The 20,917-nt window shown below is 45.5% G+C and overlaps 2 protein-coding genes across 4 annotated transcripts; one reads left to right on the top strand and one right to left on the bottom strand.

The window, feature by feature from the left end:
* Positions 1-2,716: 2,716 nt before the first annotated feature.
* DARS2 (aspartyl-tRNA synthetase 2, mitochondrial) lies at positions 2,717-16,798 on the bottom strand. Of its 3 annotated transcripts, none has more exons than XM_053984546.1 (17): positions 16,594-16,798; positions 15,408-15,507; positions 14,589-14,655; positions 14,234-14,335; positions 13,077-13,172; positions 12,309-12,432; positions 11,610-11,656; positions 10,805-10,911; positions 9,958-10,027; positions 9,214-9,393; positions 8,735-8,842; positions 7,496-7,558; positions 7,182-7,334; positions 6,105-6,323; positions 5,055-5,165; positions 4,765-4,840; positions 2,717-3,629 (listed from the first exon to the last, which is right to left on the bottom strand). In XM_053984546.1, exons 1-17 carry the CDS (start codon positions 16,661-16,663, stop codon positions 3,442-3,444), a joined length of 1,881 nt encoding a protein of 626 aa, XP_053840521.1. In that variant the 5' UTR covers positions 16,664-16,798; the 3' UTR covers positions 2,717-3,441. The 3 variants fall into 3 exon arrangements, with proteins under 3 accessions (XP_053840521.1, XP_053840524.1, XP_053840522.1); XM_053984547.1 differs by lacking the exon at positions 2,717-3,629 and adding an exon at positions 3,636-4,586; XM_053984549.1 differs by lacking the exon at positions 9,214-9,393.
* On the top strand, positions 16,799-20,888 carry CENPL (centromere protein L). Its single transcript, XM_053984554.1, has 4 exons — positions 16,799-17,030; positions 17,140-17,391; positions 18,333-18,875; positions 19,706-20,888. The coding sequence occupies exons 1-4, from the start codon at positions 16,809-16,811 to the stop codon at positions 19,775-19,777; spliced, it is 1,089 nt and encodes a 362-aa protein (XP_053840529.1). The 5' UTR covers positions 16,799-16,808; the 3' UTR covers positions 19,778-20,888.
* The last annotated feature ends 29 nt before the right edge of the window (positions 20,889-20,917 follow it).

Here is a 20,917-nt window from a genome sequence, read left to right as displayed (position 1 = left end):
CTGCTTCCACAAGCAGGTAGTATAAATTTACTAGAGGGTTGATCTGGTCAAATCTATTGAAACGTACACAGAGTAGGTTCTCCTAGAGGTGAGGAATAAACTGTCCCTCATTTTACCATTGTTTTGTTCAGATCCAACAGAAGAAAATCAGTAACAGGTGGGGCCAAAGAGTGCAGAGGCCTCACATCCAACCCTGGCTCCTGCTAGAGCACTCCTTGTATAGTCCTAGTGCCCCACCTTGATCTTCACATCCCATCTGTGCCAGTCATGAAGTTCTCTGGAGTGGAGAGGATCATGTCAGGGAACATTCAACCTCACATTCTTACCTAAAGAATAACTCTTAACAGAAGAGCCCAGGATTTGGCATCTTCTAGCACAGCTGACAGAGCAGCATTTCTCCACAGCTTTGTCTGATACAGGGGAAATAACAAAGAGCAGAGGCAATTAGGGGTCAGTGATGGTTTCAACATCTCTCTTCAGGATCACAAGCTGGCATCTTCTCTCCAGCAAGCAGGAGATTCTGGTCTGCAATATGACCAGCCCTGATTTCCATGGATTTCTCTGTACTGCCAGTCTACTCTTGTTCCTACCAAAATATACAGATAAGTGTGCCAAGCAGATCGCGGTTTCAGGGATTTTCTGTAGATTTGGCTCCCACAAGCCCAAGCACAATCCTACACAATGCTCTATAAAACAAAAAAAAACCCTTAGTATCTTCTCTGTGGCAACATTCACACAGTCCTGGCAAACTCGCACTTGTCTTGGAAGCCACCTTCATTCACCAATCCAATCGCAAATGGCTTGCCTGGATTTGGGACACACCTTTTGACATTTAACTTAATTGTGGCAGGACAGCAGCAGCTCAGACAAGGTGCTTGCTTGCACTTTTTATTTCTAAGTGCAGTGAGTCCCTCATCTAGCAGAGGATAAACAAGCAGCACCCAAAGCTGCTTGCACAAGAGGGATGTGCACGGCTGGGAGACAGCTTGCTCACATGTTTTAACAAGTGCTCTCAAAAAGAATGTTCCAGGCAGGGTTACATTTCTGCCTGAGCCTCCCAGAGCATCAGCTTCCCCTCTAACACTTGATAATCCTAATTTGGGACTCAGCAGAGGTAAACAGCATTTGCCTTTGCAAGCAGGTGCTAAGCAAGTAATACGCTACTCCTGATTTCACAATTAAAAAGCAAACTTCAGCACATTTTGTTTACAGTTACTATAAATAATAGCCTGGGGGGGAGTGAAGAACTTTTGAGAGTAACTTATTTCCTATGTTCCATGACCTCAAACAAGCCTATGACATCCCTGCTTTGGGAACACAGATGATCCTCAAGCAAATTCCATGCAAATCTTAATCACACTACCAGTGAAGAAATGAAATCAGAAAATCCAGCATCCTCTAAATCAGCAGTCTGACTACAACACATAGTCTGCAGTGGCTGTACTTTGTATCACCACTGACAAGTCAGAAGAACAAAAATATCTGGTATAACTGCCCCAGGGTGACTCTCCTCCCTGCAAAAACAACAACAAAAATTAAATAACTGCTTTTAAAGTCACAGAATGTCCTCAGTTGGATGGGACCCACGAAGATCATGAAGTTTATCATGGATCTGTTTAGGGATCCATTTTTCAGGTCAGCTTCTCTCTGAAAACTGATCCTCACTCCATTACTGACAGCTTCTACTCAGAGAAAGAAAAAAAAATTAACTACAGATGAATTGATTTCAAGTAGAAGTGAACAGCCCATATAAGGAAAAAATGAAGGAATTCAGTGTTTGGCTACAATGAATGTGAATACAAATCCAGGATTGTTTTGTTTTGCCTTAAATAATATTCAACTAGCTCTGAGACTGAAAGTAACAATCATGCCAGAAGCAAAGGAAGTATTTTTCTTTTACACAAGTAACTCCACCATTTTATGATCTGCAAAGCAGCAGCAAGTCAGCTCTAGTGTCACTTTCTATGGATGGTACTCAAAAAAACCCAAAAACCACCCTTAAGGAGAAGAGCTGCATTACCGATTCTTATCAACAGGACAGTTCAGTATTTAAATAACAACTGTGAACACCACCATGCAGTGTTATCCCACGATGTGGAGACTGAAAGAGTGGCCAACCCTTGGAGCAGACCAGGATCTGACAACCTGCAGGACAGGCTGGAGCTCAATATCAGCTCAGTCTTCCTTCTGTCCTCCAGCACTTCCTCTGGCATGTGCCTCCTGTTGTCCATCCCACCTGAAATCAAAGGCTGCAATTTCTCCTCAGCTTGGCTCAACCTGAAATATTCTGGATAGGCTTGGAAACTTTTAAGAAACAAAAAAAATTTAAACTGAAATAACAACAACTCGCACTTTGGCTGCTGAGAATCCCACCAGCACGCTACTGGAAAAGGAGCTCTCACTTTTCTTCCTTTGCACAATCTTCATCTAGGAAACTCTTTTCCTCAGTTTCCTCACTTCCACCTCTCCTCAGAACAGTCACCCCTGCACTGTGAATGTTCTGCTGTGGGACAGGGATGAACAGTTCCCTGGGAGGAACTTGCTGCTGCCTTACTCACCACTGTAGCAGCAGGTTTGCAGGAACAGACAGAGCTCACAGAAGCTCATGCTGTGCTCCCACAGATTTCTTGTCATCTCCTGGAGGGGCCAGAGGTCACAAAGCCAAACTGACAGCTTGCTGCTGTAGAGAAAGCCCAAAGCTACACTCAGGCAAAACCACACTGCCAGGTAGACTTTATTTATAAACATACAAACTCCTGGATGACTGTGCTGAAAGCACCAGGACCACAGGCCCCAAAGACAGATCAACACCTCTTTGACCAGTATTACAAGGACAACTGTTGCTAACATCATTGATGCTTCTCTCCCTCTCCTTCAAAGTGAAAACACAGCTGAGTGTGAATTCCCATGGCAAAGTCCTGCATGATGTGGTATCCTCCAACAGGAGACAAGTTGCTGGCTGCACTGAAGTTTGGCTGTGCAGTGTTCAGAGCTCCTGGTCCAGCACAGTTTTATTGTCACAGTGCTCAGCTGATGTGATTTAATGAGGATCATGATTTAATTCCTGACAGGGTAGCTGACTATCTCCTCCAGATTGGAGGAGGAATACTTTATAAAGGACATGTAAAAATTGGGAAAAACCAGAACCCATCTTCCCTCCAATATGACACCCTAAAGGAAGCAGTTTCAATATCCTACGCTAAAACTATGTTCTTTGCTATTGCTTTTTTGCATGTCCTTCCCATTACCTCCCAAAGATGAATTTCTATCAGGAATACCCCTTATCTGCTTCCCACTCCATCCTGAAACTGCCACAGTACAGTGGAGTTGGACTGTCCCCCACCCTGCCACAACAGCTGATGTTTTCTGAACTGAATCCCGGCCTTTAGAAGCTGTAACCGCCACTGGTTGATCAGATCAGCTTATACCACTGGCGTGAAGTCAGTTTTTCTTTGCCTCTTTTTCTTCAAGAGGCCAGGAAACCTGAATGTGATATGGCTCTAGTTCTTCTGGAGTGACATAGTCTGGAGCATTGCCCATCAGGTCTCGTCCCCTGAAGGATTTTGGAAAGGCAATGACGTCCCGGATACTTGGAGCGTCAACAATGAGAGAGATCAGCCTGTCAAGTCCTACAAGCAGAAAACAAATTGGTGAAACACTTGAGTTATGGCCCTGTATTACCTCCCCTGCGTCAGAAAAATCAGAAAGATTGAGGAGGTAATATCACTGAGCTTGAAGAAAAAGAGTGAAGCAAGTAAGGGAGAAAAAAAATTAATCTCAGCTGGTAGCAGAGAAACAGATTTGCCTCGAGAGCAGAAATGTCTACCAAAATAAAGCTTTTCAATATTGCAGGAAGCTCTGTAACACACTAAGGGCTGCAGGACACAGACAGCAAACACAGCGAAAGAAAACCTGGGCAGCTGAATGGCAGAACACTGGCAGGGCTGAGCTTTACAGCTCAGAGCTCTGCATCAACCAGTTTGGAAGGATTACAACTACTAAGAAGAATTCAAGAGGAACAAAAAACCTCTGGGTGACTGGATGGAGGAAAGTCAAACTGCAAGACCACACGTTAAAATACCTTTGTTTTTTGTAGGTTTTTTTATTTTGGTGAGCGTAGGGAGGGTGTTGGTTGGTTGGGTTTTTTTCCCTCTTTCTTTAACCCAGGAACTTGCATTGTTCTAGGGAAAAAACCAAGCCCTGATATTTTCTGAACTAATGAGCAAAACAGGTGAGGAGAGAAGGGAAGTGAGATGGCAGCAAGAAGGGAAGGGTGTGAAACACAAAGTGCCATTGCTGCCCCATGCCTCCAGGCAGGCAGCACAGGGATCCTGCTCTGGCTGCATAGGAATGGGAACAAAGCTGACACAACCTCACTGAATACAGGGTTTGCAGATCAGGAGATGAGGACCATCCTTAGAGCCACTAATGTCCTTGCTTAAGACCTAAATCCTACTGTGATTCTGGGGAAGAACACCCCAACTTTCTGCTCTTGGTGACCAGACCTCTGTTTCTTTCCACAAAGCTGCTGCAGAGATGGAAGCAACAAGCCTTTTCCTAACAACCATGAGCCTTGTTCCCACAACCTAGTATGCAAAAAAAAAAAAAAACAAAAAAACCAACAACAACAACAAACAAACCATAAAAACCAAACAACCAAAACAAAACCACAAAAAAAAAAAAACCAAACAAAAAACCCAAACAAACAAACAAACCCTAAAAAACCACTAAAGTCCTGCATCTGTAGAGCTACAGATCACTTACCTAGAGCAATTCCTCCGTGAGGTGGAGCTCCAAATTCCAAAGCCTCAATCAGATGGGAAAGTACCTCGGAGTCCTCCTGCAAAATCACATTCAAAGGCGTCACTGGACAAGCAATGCTCTTCCTATTAGCAATACAAGATGAAGGTACAAGGAAATCATCCATTGCTCAGGGCTAGATGTCTTTATCTGAGAAGAACTTGAGTGTTTCTTTCAGAATATGCAATTAATATTTCAATTAATCAGTGCTTTTAAATCTCCAAGAAAGCATTAGAGGCATCTGTAGGTGTTACCTTCAGCACTTTCTCCAGCACAAAACGCTGTTGTTCTGCACTGTGAATTCTGATGGAGCCACCTCCAACCTCATTGCCATTCAGCACAAGGTCGTAGTGCTGGCTACGGACCTGCAGAGAGACAGGGACAGGCACCTTGGTGAGGCTGGGCCACAGCTGCACCTAAAAACAACCTGCACAGAGGTGGCAAAGACACTGGGAATGAAGCCATGGAACTCTGTAAAACTGCTCTCTCAGGGGTACATTGCAATTCAGGTACCAGTCCTGCTGGAGGCATGCAGTGCCTCTGACTGATGTGGGAGAAGAACAAATCCTTTTCAAAGGTTCATCAGACCACACGAGAAGGGTCAGAATGTAAGATTTCTGTTTCCTGTCAGCTCCTTTTGCTGGGGCACACATGAATACTTGCTATTTGCAGTAATCAGGAAGCCATCTCTTCCAGACACATACAAGATCATAGAATCACACAATGGTTTGGGTTGGGCTGGGAGGGACCTTAAAGATCCTCTAATTCCAACTCTCTGCCATGGGCAGGGACACCTTCCACTATCCCAGGTTGCTCCAAGCCCTGTCCAGCCTGGCCTTGGACACTGCCAGGGTTGGGTCAGCCACAGCTGCTCTTGGCAATCTGTGCCAGTGCCTTGCAGGAAAGATTTTTATCCCAATACCAATCTAAGTCTACCCTCTTTCAGTTTAAAACCATTTCCCCTTGTCCTATCACTACTTGCCCCTGCAAAATATCCCTCTCCAGCTCTCTTGTAGCCTCTTTAGACACTGGAAAGTACTCTAATGTTGCTCCTGAACCTTCTCTTCTCCAGGATGAAGAACCTCAACTTCTCCAGCCCTTCCTCATAGCAGAAGTTCTCCAACCCTTTGATGATCTTAGCAGCCTCCTCTGGGCTCATTCCAACATATCTACATCTTCCTTGTGCAGTCAGTCCCATGAAACAACATGTCTTTTTACACTCTTTTAAACCCAGCTGCTGCTTCTCTGGTTTTCCATGGGAGCAGCTGTAAAAGAGCCAGCATGGCAGGCAGGAAGTTGGTTACCTTTGTGGGATCAGAATACAGGAGGCTGGCATCTGAAGGATGAGGGGCAGTGAAGGGGTGATGAGCAGATTCCAGTTCAGTGGGATTCTCGGCCTTGGGGAGGAAAAGGGGGAAATCCACCACCCAGAGGAAGTGAAAGGCTGCGGGATCACGGAGTGCCAGCCCAGCTGCCTCCAGGAGGTTGGCACTCAACAACCGCAAGGCTCCTAAAGCAGAGCACTGCAACAGAGAAGGGAGAGATGAGACAGGGTGATTTCACCATCAGGGAAACTCAAACACCCACCAGGCAAAGAGTGTTCCATAAAGGAAGTACCACAGGCAGCATCAGCTGGAATACATAGTTGCCTTGAACACTTTAACCTCATATCCTGAAATATATCACCTTCCTGCTGAGGCAGCAGCAGCAGGAGGGTTTGACAGAGACCAAGTAAGGAGCTTGGAAGTCCATTTTTTTTCAGCTATTTCATCTTCAGAACTTTCTTAGACTAATCTCCAGCTCCACATATGTGGATTAACTGGGGGACCACATGTAAGATCCACACTTTGCAGAAAAATGAAGGCACAGAAGAGAATACAACAAAATGTTGGCTATTGAGCAAAGCGTGACACCTTATAATAAAACAATGCTTTGTTTTGTTGTTTTATTTCTCTCTATTCTTGCCAGCAACATCTGCTGGCAAGAATAGAGAGAAGGGTAGGAATAGAATCTCCCACCATTGCTGCTAATAAGTCATGCACTTATGGGAGACACAATTACCTAGTTGACCTCATTTTTCCAATCTGTTTGATGCTTTAAAAATGAAGTTAAAAGAAAAGAAGGCACTGATTGTTGCAGGGTTTTTTATATTTCAGCCTTCATTTCAGTTACAAGTCCTGCCCAGAATTTGACTGGAGGCCATAAAGTAATAGGCACATTTCATGCTTTATCTGCTGTTGCTATAGCTGCCGTTCCAGAGAAACAGAAAATTAGATTATGACCTATTTTAATAATAAAAAGAATCAGACTAAGGTCAGATAACATCAAAACCATCACCAGCAACATTCAGTTCACAGAGCCACCCAAGAAATGCCTCCTACCACTTGCTTGTGCTCTCCAGCTGCCAGCAGCACCATATCACCCTCCTGCATGTTCAGTGTTTGGATGAGCTCTGACTGCTCCTTCTCACCAAGGAACTTGGTAAGCAGAGACTTCAAGCTTCCATCAGGTCTGCAGATAATTTCCATGATTTCCTGGAGAAAGGTAAGGCTATGTTCAGTGCGGTGCTGCCCTCTCTTGCCTTGAAGCATTACGTGCTCAGGCTCTGACTCTCAACTATTAAAAACTGCTCTCCTACCTCCCTCTGCCTCTATCACTCACCCTTCCCAAAGCCTCAGAAGAGTTTCTGTCTCACCTGGTTAAACTGGGATTTTGCAGACTCCTTCAATGACTCCAAGTCTTTATTTGTAAGATATCTCTGGGGAAACAGCAAGAGAAGACACAGCAAAGATCAGCTTGGATAACTTGACTAGGTATCAAATCTACTAACTAAGCTGGTTCCAAACTTCCCAATTCTTTTGTTTCTAGTTCAAGTTCTTATGAAAGCTGTGGAACAGGACAGGGTCCTTGGCACTGGACTAGGTGTCTGCTCTGAGGGCTCCTTTCGGGAAGAGACCCCTCCAGATCTGTATTCTTTCCCCCCTCTCACAAATAAATATATCTGGTCAGCAGGGTCAGATCACTCTGCCTCCAGCCTGCAAAACAAGGTTACACCACCACACTGTGGATGGGGAATGCAGAGCTCAAACTGGAGGAAAAACAGAGAAAAAACGACTGGGCTGACTCTTGCATGCAAAGCCATGCAGTAAATGAGGACCTGCATCAAGATCTTGATTTTTTTCTCAGCTACTCCAGTGTTTAGGGTAGGTCTAGATGCCATTTTTGTGTTGCTCAAACACATCTGTGCCCTCTCGTGGGAAGCCACTAACTTGCACTTTGTGCCAAAATGAAAGGAATCCTAAGGGAAATCATGGCCACAGAGCCCTGCTCCCCAGATAAAACTCAATATTTAGAGGATTTGTTTTTTCCATACTGTCCAAGCTACAAAGATGCCTATAGCCAGAATTAAATCTATTTCCTTGCCAAAATGCAGGGCTGTGTCAAAGGTCTTCCACATCTATTGTCAGCCTTGGATTTGGTCCATGACATTCTCATTACAACACACAAATTGTACCCAAAATGCAGCTAAAGCAAACAGGAGGAAGACATGGAACCACCTGACCCTTCTCTACCTAGCTCAGAGCTGTGCCATGCCCAGCCCTGTTTCAATCTCCTGTCACAAGGCACAATTTATTATTGAGATACACATCAAAAAGGTGATAGAAAGCAAGGTGAAACCCCGAGAGGGTTCCCTATCCTCATGGGATCTCACAGCTCTGTTGTTTTCCTCCTCTTCATAAGGCTAAAATACTCTTCCTGTTGCCTTATCATTCTAACACCACTCAGCCCAACCTGACATGGATTACAACCAATCCCAAGCTCCCTTTAGAACACCAGTAATAGCAAGGAACATTCCCATACCAACAAAGGAATTCAAACTGGCATTTTATTTATTCCACATAAACCATAAACAGGATGTAAGAGCTTCACTTACCACTCCCTGAGGAATACAAATAGCTCTGATGGAACCACTTGGGTAACTGAGGGCATTCTGCAAAAAGTGAATGTTTGATCCTCGTAAAACATCACTGATATCCACGATCTGACAAAGGAGAGAGCACAGAAAAAAGCACTGCTGGTAGGAATACAAAGCAAAAATTCCTGCACCTGTGTGTTAATACCTTCCACAGTGCTCCCTTTTAGAAGCTTTTGCTCCTGAAACAGTCAAGATGCATTGCTCCCTAGCACTACATCACCTTTAAAATAAAGTTTTATTAGAACATATATTTTTCACAGTCAACTGATTAAATCCTCTCTTCTTCAGCAGACTGCACAAAGCAGCAACAATGGGACAGGCACCTTGGGTAAATTACAGCACTCAAAACTCCAGCCGACCACATATCCATGATCCAAAGGTTATTAAAACACGGACTGAAAGGAAAAGGTGCACATTTCCAATGGGCAAACCCTCACCTTCATCCCAAAGCGAGTGTCTGGTTTATCAGTCCCATACTCAGCCAGTGCTTCCTCGTATGTCATGGAAGGGAAAGGAATCATAATGGAGCCTCTTTCCTCAGGCCAGGAATGTTGCAAGAGGCCCTCTATGAGCCTCTGGATCCCAGCTTGATCTACAAATGACATCTCTATATCTATCTTAAAACAGAGAAGAAGGGGGGAATTCCACATTAGCTAAAGGTTGTGCTTTCACAGTGCTACTTGTGAGTACACAGCCAGCAAAACAAGAAACAATACACAAAATGACATCACAGCATGACTGCATTAGGCCAGGAATGTGCTTAGGATCACCCTCCAGGCTGATGACTCAGGCAACAACCTCCTCAAAGAGTAAATGAGGTAAGGATGACAAGGACACAGAAGCAGCCTTGAGTGAACCAGGCTAACTCAGCCTGGGATTTCAAGGCTGAGGAATGGGATGTCTGACCTAGCAGGACAGGAGGAGATTGTAACATCAAATTAGAATCACTGCTGCAATGCAATTCCCCCATCTGCACCTGGGGCACTGCAGCCAGCCAAGGACAGGAACCACACACTCATCCCACACCAATTTCCACGGGCTGTGTCTGTGAAACACACCCCAAACAACTCTGTACCCCCCCAGGCAGCACCAGACTAGCACAGACTAAGCCTCCAGAAGGGAAAAGAGCTCTAAGCCACTTGGGTTGAGGAGCAGGGAGCAAGGCAGCAGAGGCTGGTTACCTGGGTGAATTCTGGCTGCCTGTCAGGCCGTGAACCCTCATCCCGGTAGCAGCGAGCGACCTGGAAGTACCTGCAGTGACACTTTGACTTAGATAATGATTTAAAGTATCCTGAACTCAACTGTGGCTATAGAATTGATCATACAAAAGAGAAGGAAAAAAGAAGTAAATCAGAGAGAGAGTGCTCTGTTCCCACAGGAGATGATCTTTGTTCCCATGCCTTCACAAGAATGGAATTTTGAGTAGAAGCAACTCTATCAGCAGCTGTATCCATCTCCAGCCATATCTTCCAGAGCCACATGGAGACTGCCAGGTGAGCTGTCCCCCAAGGGCAGCACACTCAACTCTTAACTCCACCTTCCACTCCACTCCAGAACTCTCCTAACAGCCATGCAAAACTCTCAGATAAGACCTGGCCTGCAGTTCACCGTGTGAACAATTGTCTCCCTGTCCCATCCATCTGATTTGGAGAAGTAAGCCCAATTAAAAGCTTTGCACTTGGGCACCCTGACATGCTTTTCCTTGTCTCAGTCATGCTCAGCTGCCCAGCCTCACCTCAATTAGTTCTGCAGGTTACTCCTGGAGCAGCTTTCATCACACATTAGATTTTCTGCCCTTCAGGCAGGCTTTGCTTCAGATGAGGTTTGAATTTAACACAGCAGTAAAGATTTCAGCTTTCCAGAAGGATACATTTCATCTGACTATAAAGTCCCAAGTATTTAAGGATCCCTCTTCAAGACACAAATCCTTGGCAGTAAGTTTTTTTAGGGAAGTTTCTAAACTTCACAGATAAAGCAATCAAACCCTAGACAGGACATGCAGAGAACACGAGGCCAAGACACTTTTACCTGTCCAGGCCTCCAACCATGAGGAGCTGCTTGAACTGCTGAGGACTCTGTGGCAGAGAGTAGAACTTGCCCGCTTCCCTCGAGGGCACAAGGAATTCTTTGGCTCCCTGGCATCAGAAAGAAAATTTACAGAGTTAGCAAGTAAGTGGCCCCAATTCCTGACAGAGCAAACACTGGAAGTGCAAGAAGAAAGGACCTATTTTTTCCCATTACAAAATCCCACATCTGAGGAAATGGCTGTTTGTACATTACACTTCACATTTGTTAACCAACTTGGTCCAAAATATCTGAAAGGAGAATTCTTCACCATCTTCTCTGAGAGACTAATGCATAATAGACCAGCCAAGACTGGGGTTTAAGTGCAAGAACTCCAGAGTAGCTGCATCAACAATTCCTCAGCTACAGCTCTCCGCTCTCTGACTATTTTTGAAGTGAAAGAAAGGAATATAAAATCAGAAATTAAATTTACTTGAGTATGACCTCTACAATAACCTACTGATTAAGAGATAAATGCTGAAAAGACAGTGCTTCAAAGGTTTTTGGGTTTATAATCCCAGGTTAGACTTGGATTCAACATGTGCTCTACAAGGCAGAAGTTTATCTTGTTTGAAGGTTCAAAATTAAGACATGAGTTACCACCTCTCCCCTTTCTCTCCCTCTACTTTTGATAGGATCTGTGGATGATATCAGAAGATCCACAAGCTGTTATTTAGCAAGGGAAAAGCAATGAAGGCTGAGTGGCAACTGGAAATGATTCAGCCCTGACTGTGCAGCTGTAGGAGGCCAAGAAGCATCACATACATACCCCTGGGGTTCTTTTAAACAGAGTTGGAGTTTCTACATCCACGAACCCTGGGGAACAAACACAGAATATGCTGAGAGGAGGGAGAACTAACATGACAGAGTACGCTAGAGTAGGGTTAGTCAGGAAAATAGGTCATCTAGCACACCATGGAGCCTCTCCAAAACCAACACACTTTACTACTTCTAATAATTATCCCTGTAATGACAGATCTAAAGGCTTTGAGCTACTCTGATGTCCTGCCAGAACTGTTGATGACAGAGGACTCCAAACAGGCTGAAAATGTGTTAATTCTCTATATATTCTGAACCATGCATTGATTTTCCAAAAATAATTTCCTGATTTTAAGAGAAGCAAAAGCCCTAAACAAAATCCATCCCTCTGACATGTCTCAACTGGGTGACCAAAAGAGGGCAACTACCTGCAAAGAGTCTTCTCATTGGAAACAGCTAATTTGAAACAGGTTGCTCAAAGCTTCATCCAACCTAGCCTTGAACACTTCCAGGGATGGAGCAGCCACAACTTTTGTGGGCAGCTTCCTCAGGCCTGACAACATCCCACTTAAAGACCCCACCTCAAGCAGACACGTCCTTATTAAGTGGAACCAGTTTGGAGTAACAAGTTGGTTAGGAATCTCTGCCAGCACAAGGAAAAGGCAGCAGGGAGAGCTGGAATGTTTGCTGCTCCAAGCAGCTCCCTCACCGTGGAGATTGCAGAGGTACTCGCGCATCCTCATCACCACGCGAGAGCGCAGCCGCAGGGCGGACTGCAGCCGGAAGCTGCGCAGGTCCAGGTACCGATACTGCATCCGCAGGGCCTCTGACTTCTGGGGAGGAGAGAGGGTCAGGGTTAAGAGACAAAATTCAAACTGCATGTCCAGTGAAGGTGCTCCTAAAACCACAGAGAAAAAGGGAGAAGCTGAATAAAGGGATGGTGCTCGGTTGCCAGAATGTGCCTGTTACGTACAACCCACACAAATATGGCAATCGCTTGAAACAAAAAACCAAACTGCCCACAAAAGTTGTGGCTGCCTCATCCTTGGAAGTGTTCAAGGTCAGGTTGGATGAAGCTCTGAGCAACCTGGTGGCATCCCTACCCATGGCAGGGGGTTTGGAACAAGACGATCTTTAAGGTTCCTTCCAACCCAAACCATGCTGCGATTCCAATAGTCAAATAAAACAGCCTCATTTCACACTCAGAAGCCCCAGCATTTCTTTCACTCTTTCCTTTGCCATCAGTGCTTCCAGAAATCAGGTATCATTCAAGCCCTGATTTCCGCTTAGCTCTAATTGGAAATAAATCCTCACAGCAAATAGACAGCACCTCTGTTTTAAACACCATCATTCCTCCAGAGTGAAGTGGGGAGAACCAGATTCAGCTCTCAGATGTTTTGCCATCACCCTGGGCAAATTCTCAATTTAGTGAAAAGCCACCACTTTGATAAGAGAAAGGAAAGAAAAACACAAACACCTTGATAAAATCCTTGATTTCAAAAGGCAGCTTCTTGCAGGAGTTTAGGATCTCTGCAGTCTCTGCCTTCACTTCAATATCCCCTGTTGGCATTTTCTAGAACAAAAAGGCAAAAAAATTAAACTCCAAACAGTTGGACAAAGCTATTTCACAGATGGTCAAAGGGAAAAAAAGAAGCAATGTGATTTCCCTCCCTGCCTTCTAACACAGTGTATAAATCAGAGAGCTTCTCCCAAGGACAGATTTTTTCCAGGTTTTGTTTCTGTTCAAAGAAGCACAAGTCACCTCACCAAAGATGGCAGCTTCTTTCCCAGTAGCATACTGGTCAATAAACACATTAGCCCCAGCAAAACCACAGTGTGTGTTTCAGTGAACACGAGCATCAGCAGCCCTTAACACAAGTCAAAAAAGGCAAATGATGGAACCTCTCAGAACTTCCAGTTCTAAACACCAGTTCTCAGAACTGGTCTTCTTTTGACTCTATCCCGAGGGAGGGCAGGCAGCTCCCCTCACGTAGCACTGAGGCACAGCAAAGTTCACTTTTCCTGCAGAACTCTCACTATTTACCAGGGGAAAGGACACACAACCTTCCCACAAAACAAGAAATGAATAAAAGAAATAAAGGCATTGCTTGAAGCCTGGATTTTAAGCGGACATCTACGAGATGGAGCAAAAAGGAGTTATGATCATAAGTACAGTCCTCTTTTTAGATCTGCCAGTTATATGTACAACCCTGAAAGATCAGTCTACAGCTGATTACAATGACAGCTGAGGAATGCAGAACATTAAAAAATTATTCAACCTCTGTTTCCTATACAAGGAGACAATCAAAGTCAAGAAACAGGTGGAACTCGACATGACAATGTTTATTTTCAAGCAAAAGAAATTCCCACCACACTTTGAAAGCCTGGAAAAGCCAGCATTATCCTTGCAAAGGGCTGAGATCCACTTTAATTTGTGGGTGTCTGTAATGTGCTCTGAGATTCTCCTGTTATCTGACATAGCACTTATTTCACCTCACACTATCTGAGGATGGGCTGTCACACAGCCAGAACCCGTGGCAATGCTCTGACACAAAGCCCACCATAATCCCACCATCCAAGGATGTTTCCTTCAGGGAATAAAAGCCCTGCGAGCCCCCCACACCCCATCCTCACCGGGTTCTCCTGCCCCAGGGGCCGAGGGGACACTGTCCCAGTGACTCTCACCACAGACTCCACCGGGGCGTTGGACAGCAGCTCCTTCACGTGGGAATGTGCCTGCAGGGAGAGGACAGAGCCTCAGAGGGATTCAAAGAACAGGACAAAGGCACTGTGGCCAAGCACCTCAATCCAAAATCACTCTTAAGGCAGGGGAAACAGCACTGATGCTTTTGTTGCAGCGTCAGGTCAGGGCTCTCATGACACTTCAATCTACTTGTGAGTCAGAGCACTCAGTCTGACAAAGCGGCTGCTGAAGCCAAGCTACCAAAGGAAAAATGAAAACACAGACACATGGTTTGGTAGCACTTACCTCATCCTGAGGAATGATGACCTGGGTCAGTCCCTGGAAATCCCTCAAAACTAGAAACAGGCCTTGTCTGATCCATGAAAAGCACAAAAGGAAGAACATTTTTTTCACAAATGTAGTAGTTTCTATTTTTTAAAACGTATGTCAACTAGCTACATTTTCAGTACCCTGCAATTCATCCCAAAGCACTTCCAAGTACTGAATTATAGACGCTTTTCCCACACCTGAACTTTACCTGAACAATTTACTTCACATTGTGACCAGCCTCAGACAACACACAAATAACCAGGAGAGGCAGGATTTTAACTTGAGCTCTCATGCACACAGAGCTGGGATTCTGGACATGTGAATTCTCCTGCTGGGAAACATCATTCAGCTAAAAACAATTAAATTAGCAATAAAACTAAAGTTCACATGGAATAAAAACAACAACAACAGAATCCAATCATAAGTCAAGAAGGGGAACACTCATCCCATAAAAAGTTCCACATGAACAATCCACAGTGCCAGACCCAGAACCACAAATCTTGATTTCTTCAAGCTGCAGCAGGGACAGCTGCCATTGTGCTTTATCCATCAAAAAACTGCTCAATGGGACATGCTCTGGTGTCTTCAAAAACAAGGTCACCATGACCACATTGCAATAATCCTAACTCCTTTTCCTGAGACCCCATCCACAACTGCCCAAAGATGAGACACCCAGGACCTGCTAAAATCAAAAAACCCATGCAGACCATCACTGGAGAGCAATGCTGGATGAAACATAGCTTAGACTGGATCTGGCAAATAATCATCTCCACTTTCACCATGGTTTGCACTTACCTTTGATATTGAACCCATCCATACAGGGTCACTTTCTGTCCCACGTGAGCAGCACGCAGCTCTCCACACGTGTTGGTCCGAGTGACAAAACTGTTGAAGTCTTAAATAGAAATAAATAAATAAATATACATATATATATATATATATAATCTCTCATGGCTTTTGCAGATGAGACAGAATAAATAATAGAGTTTTCCCTCCCAATAAAATTTTTATATATATATGGAGAAGTTACTTCCTATATATAAATCTGCACTAAGATACTGTGACATAAACATGAAATGAAGCTAGTCTAAAGGTATTTTAGGCAGGGATTATTTATGTTTCTCAGTTCATAAAGATACTTGAACACAGCCCTGCTGCAAACTTTCCCTGCAAATTTCAGGAGCAAGAGAAGTGAAAGTCACAGATCAATCCTGAAGGATGTTGACAATTCCACATTTAAATCTAGAATCATAGAATAGTTTGGGTTTCAAGGACCTTAAAGATTATCTCATTCCACCCTACTGCTATGGGCAGGGACCCTTTCCACTGTCCCAGGTTGTTCAGAGCCCCAGCCAGCCTGGCCTTGGACATTTCCAGAAACGTGGCAGCCACAGCTCCTCTCAGCAACTGTGCCAGGACCTCTCCACTCTAAGAATTTCTTCCAATATCCAACCCAAACCTGCCCTCCTTCAGTTCAAAGCCATCCCCCCTTGTCCTGCCACTGCAGTTCCTGGTGGTGACACAGCAGAACAAGGCTTAACAAACCAAGAATTCAACACACAGAGGACACCCACCATGCAGGTGTAAATTGAACAGTTGCTGCCTGAAACAACTGGAAGAAGGCCTGAACCACGTTTACAGAAAGCTTTGAACAGAGCCCCCCGTGTGCCTGCAATCATGGCCTAAGTCACGGAACCAAGCACATCATTGACAGAGCGTGCAAGAGGCTCAGCTTGCAAGGAGGAACCTGAAGGATGCCATGACCTGGACATATATAAATAACTTCCAAGAGCCAATCTCACTACCTTCATGACAGCCTTTAGAATTAAAAGAGATTTAGACAAGACACTTCATAAAGTGATACAGGGAAAATAACGTGCAGAAAGCGTGATATTAATCGACTGTGTGGACTATCCTGACCTGTACCCCGGGAGAAAAGGAACCCAAATCTCGAGGGGATGGGACCAGCGCTCCTCCTCACCTGGAGCCGCAGGTGCGGCGGCAGCGGCCGCCCGGTGCAGCGCTCGCACCAGCAGCCGGGGCAGCGCCATCCCGCAGCCGCCCCTCGGCCCGAAACACGGGGAGGAGCGCCACAGAGCTGAGCGAAGTGAAAACCAAGAGCTGCGGAGGGGAAAAAGGGGAAGCAGGCGCCGCCGCCACGGCCGCCTCCTTCCCTCACTGCCGCCCGCCTCAAAGATGGCGGAGGGGGCGCGCCCCCGCGCGGGGGCCGACGGGAAGAAATTCGAACGACGGCGGCGGGCCGCGGCGGCCATGGCGGAGGAGGCGCCGGAGGACGGAGCGGTGCGCACCCTGCCCAGCCTCAGGCGGCTCTCCCGGGCTCTGCCCTTCGGACGGAGCCATGGCCGCCTCGGCATCAGCTCCAGCGGCCGCCTCATCGTGCCAGCGCTGTGCTCTCAGGTACGGGGAGGCGCGGGCAGCGGCGGCGCCTCCCTGTCCCCTCAGCCGCGCTGCGCCGCGCGGGAAAAGCAAGCTTTAACCTCATTCCTTTTCTTTTGTTTCCCCCTAGGAAAAAGCGGATCCGCAGAAAACAGCGTTCCTGCTGCGTAAAGCCTGGACGCTGTACAGCGTGACCCCCCTGTACCGCTTCCGCCGCGCCCGCCTCGGGGACTACGCGCGGCTGCTGGGCGCCTTCATCGCCGCCGAGAAGCAGAAGGGGCTGGCGGTGGAGGTGGGCGTCGAGCTGGACATCAAGGTGGCCCTGTCCAGCCTTGCCGACCTCAGGGGCAGCGAGCTGGACCAGGCTGCCCTCCTGGTGCAGGTGAGGGCGCTGGTCACGGAGACCGGCTGTTTTTGCTGTGATGGAACGCTCTGTCTTGAAAGGAAACCCCAAAGCTAAGTCCTAGCTGGGTGGAATAGCTACTGGGGCGTCCACTGTGATTTAATGAAACTGAGTCCTGTCTATTTTTAACTGGAACGGAACATCTATAGTCTTAGGCTGTGCCAGGGGAGGTTTAGGTTGGAAATTAGGAAGAATTACACATTTGAATTGGTGCCCTGGGAGATGGTGGAGTCACCGTCCCTGGAGGTGTTTAAGTGAAGACTGGATGCGACACACTTAAAACCCTGGTCTAATGACAAGGTTGTGTTTGGTCACAGGCTGGACCTGATGACCTCGGAGGTCTTTTTCAGCCTGATTGATTCTATGATCTCCCCTAAGCAATGCATACAGTAAATAGCAAGTTTGAGTTCAACTTTTTAACAGCATCAGAGTACAACTATACAGAACAATCTCTGTCTGATGTTTTAGTTCAGCAGTCAATTTACTGCCAGGACATGAATGGGTTATTTTTCTTCCTGGATAAAGCATAATCCCACTTCCTGGCCAGAGCTTAATGAATATTTCTGAAATGCTTTGCCTCAAGTGAAATGTGCTACTGAAATGTCAGGTTCATTGTGTCAGTGGTTGTAGGATGTACCATGGGAGTTAAGCAGCATAAACTCAGATCTCAGGACTGTTCCTAAGGAATTTAAAAGTGCATTTTTCTGTTGTTTTCAACAGAATTGCATTCAAATTTAGGGATGTAATGGATGGACTGATTAATTGTATGTATTTGATGCAAGGAAAAAAAAAAAAAAAACCACTTTTACCATTTTACCAAAGACTTAAAACTTACAATCAAAATCTATTTTTAGCTGACAAAAAAAAAAAAAAGCTATACTTGCTTTGCAGCATTGCAATGCTTCTTCTCCCCATCCCAGCTCTCTTCGAGGTCAAAAGCCTCTTCCAGGAATTCTGAAGACAAACTGGTGTGGTCGGGCTGGTTCTGCTCCGTGTTTGGAGATGACCTTTCCGAGAACGTGCCGGAGCAATTCACCTGCCTGCCCCTGTTCCTGACCCACGGGGCCGAGAGCTACACGTCCTTGGTTGGCAGCTGGTTCCAGAAGACTTTCGACTGCTGCTTCCGCCGCCTGGCCATCAGCCCCCTGAACCTCAGCTGGATGGTGGCCATGTGGGCTGGCTGCAAGCTGGACAGAGCTGCCTCTGCCGTGGAACTCATCTTCTCCGTGCCCCGCCTGTCACAGCCCCTGGATATTTCATACGCCATCCACCCAGAGGATGCCAAAGCTCTGTGGGACACGGTGCAAAAAACGCCAGGAGAGATCACCCAAGAGGAGGTGGATGTCTTCATGGACTGCCTTTATGCCCACTTCCACAGGCACTTCAAGATCCACTTGTCAGCTGCAAAGCTGGTGAAGGTTTCCACAGCGATTGCCGCAGCACACTGTGATGGGATTGTGAAGGTGAGGCCCTTAGTAGCAGTTTGTCCTAATGCTGGCCAAATAAAACAGCTGTACCTGAAGGTCTCCTGTTTCTTTTGCATAATTTCCTACAAGGAATTGTTAAACCCTCAGCTTTTACTAGTCATACTTAGCTGTAGAGGTGGGGCCGCTGCCAGTACAGTATTTTATTAATGTGTTGCAGCAGAAGCTACTTGCCTGGGGCCAGAAATAGGTGTATTAGCTGTGGTATGAACAGGAAAGTTTCTTAGGCCATAAAAAAACTCATTTTGGATTTAAAAAGATCCCAAACTTGAAAGAAAGTTCCTAGTTTTCTAGTATTGCAGTTATTAAGACACAGGCATAAGACTCCTTCACGTGTAACCCTTTTCATAAAGGTGCTGGTCTTTCTACAGAGGTATCTCTAATATCCTTCAAACCATGGAATATTAATCCTTCAAGCAATATAATATTTTCTTCTGAGTTAAAGAACAGATTGTGTAAATGCAGTTGTTTAAATTTACCCTATGATGATGAGCACATTGCTTGTTTCTATCTGTAATAGCTTAAAACTGTCTGAAACAGCTTTTTTTCTGCTGTAGGTAAGTACACAAAGATATCTCAGGCTTTCTGAAGAGTGCTCTTGTGGAATGTGTGCTGTGTAAATTCACTTATGGCTTTTCATAATGGGGTAGAATTCAAGTCATATGCAGTATGGGAAAAGTAAAGCAACAACAGAGCAGCTGAATAAACACACAGAACACTTGGTAGTTTCCTTCCAACCAGAGCTTCAGGGTGTGGAAATCTGGTAACTGCAATTGTTGATTTGACAGGCTTTTTTCTCTTTCTTGCAGATTCTACACAGCCAATACCTGCCTGGAGTGCTGATGCTACTGACTGAACTTGCAATCTCTCAGATACAGTGAGAGCCATTTCAGTAGCTCTTCATACTAAAAAGGCTTTCTGTTTGGACAGTCTGTGCTGAGAAACCTCCAGGAAACTCACTCCTGCAGCATCTTCTTTCCTCTCACTCTGGCTGTCCAAAGTCAGACTGTAACTCCAGCACTTGGCTGTGTAATTCCATGCATAGCAAATTCAAGCAGACATTTGGCCCTGAAGAAGGGCTGCAATGCAAACTTGTGACAGCTTCCTGAGCAGCTTTGTTTTCTCAGAGTCACTCATTTCATTTACGTGCAGGTATCAGCTCAGAGACAAACAGTGCAACGTACTGGCAGGTATTTCTGTTGTTTCAAAGTTGGTTTTCACTGGACAGCCTAAGCTACGCAGACCTTGGCCTTGGCTAAACTGTGACTACTCTTGGGCTAGCCTAAATGCAAAGTTCAGCACACCTGAGAAAGGGTGCATGCTCTATAATCCAGGGCAAAAACAATCCACGTTTCTAACTCCCTTTTTAGCTTGTTAAGGGTACTTGGTAATGGTGATACTGTTCATTTATGTTCCAGTTGGACACGAGGCATTTGTCAGCCTGTTGGTTCTCCCAGGCAAGTTGATAGATAGGAAAGTGAGGTGTGGATAAGCGTGATAGTTACTAGGCTTTGTCCTGATGTTCATAATCTTGGATGTAATCCTGTAGGCCAGAGAGCTCTCAGGGCTGGAGCTGTGTGCTAGAATTTGATGTTGGATCCATCCCTTCTGGAGCAGGTCAGAGCTCAGAGGGACATTTAAGGAACAGAAGATAGCACCTGCTAAGACGTTTTTGTAATACAGTACTAAATAAAGAAAATATTTTCCATCTTTTGTCTTAAGGACAGACCACCACTGTCTAATTAAATATATCCTTGCATGGAGCTTATTTCCAACTACAGCTTACCTGACCAAACCACCACTTGTTACTTATTAAATGCTTCTGTGAGCAGCAAAATTCCAAATCTAGTTTCTTGTGCAGCACCTCTGGGACCTGATTTGTGCTATGACCTTCTCCTAAATAGCGGTGCAAATTTCCTTTCTCTTCCCAGTGTAAAACTGCCCAACACATGACATAACTGCATGCCTAGTTCCTAACCTATTTCCAGAATTGGTTTCAGATTCTTTACTAGTTGAAGATG

This window comes from Vidua macroura, chromosome 9 (assembly GCF_024509145.1).
Source record: "Vidua macroura isolate BioBank_ID:100142 chromosome 9, ASM2450914v1, whole genome shotgun sequence".
Taxonomy (NCBI): domain Eukaryota; kingdom Metazoa; phylum Chordata; class Aves; order Passeriformes; family Viduidae; genus Vidua; species Vidua macroura.
Note: the sequence above shows the minus strand (reverse complement) of the source record. Positions and strands in the feature narration are given on the sequence as shown.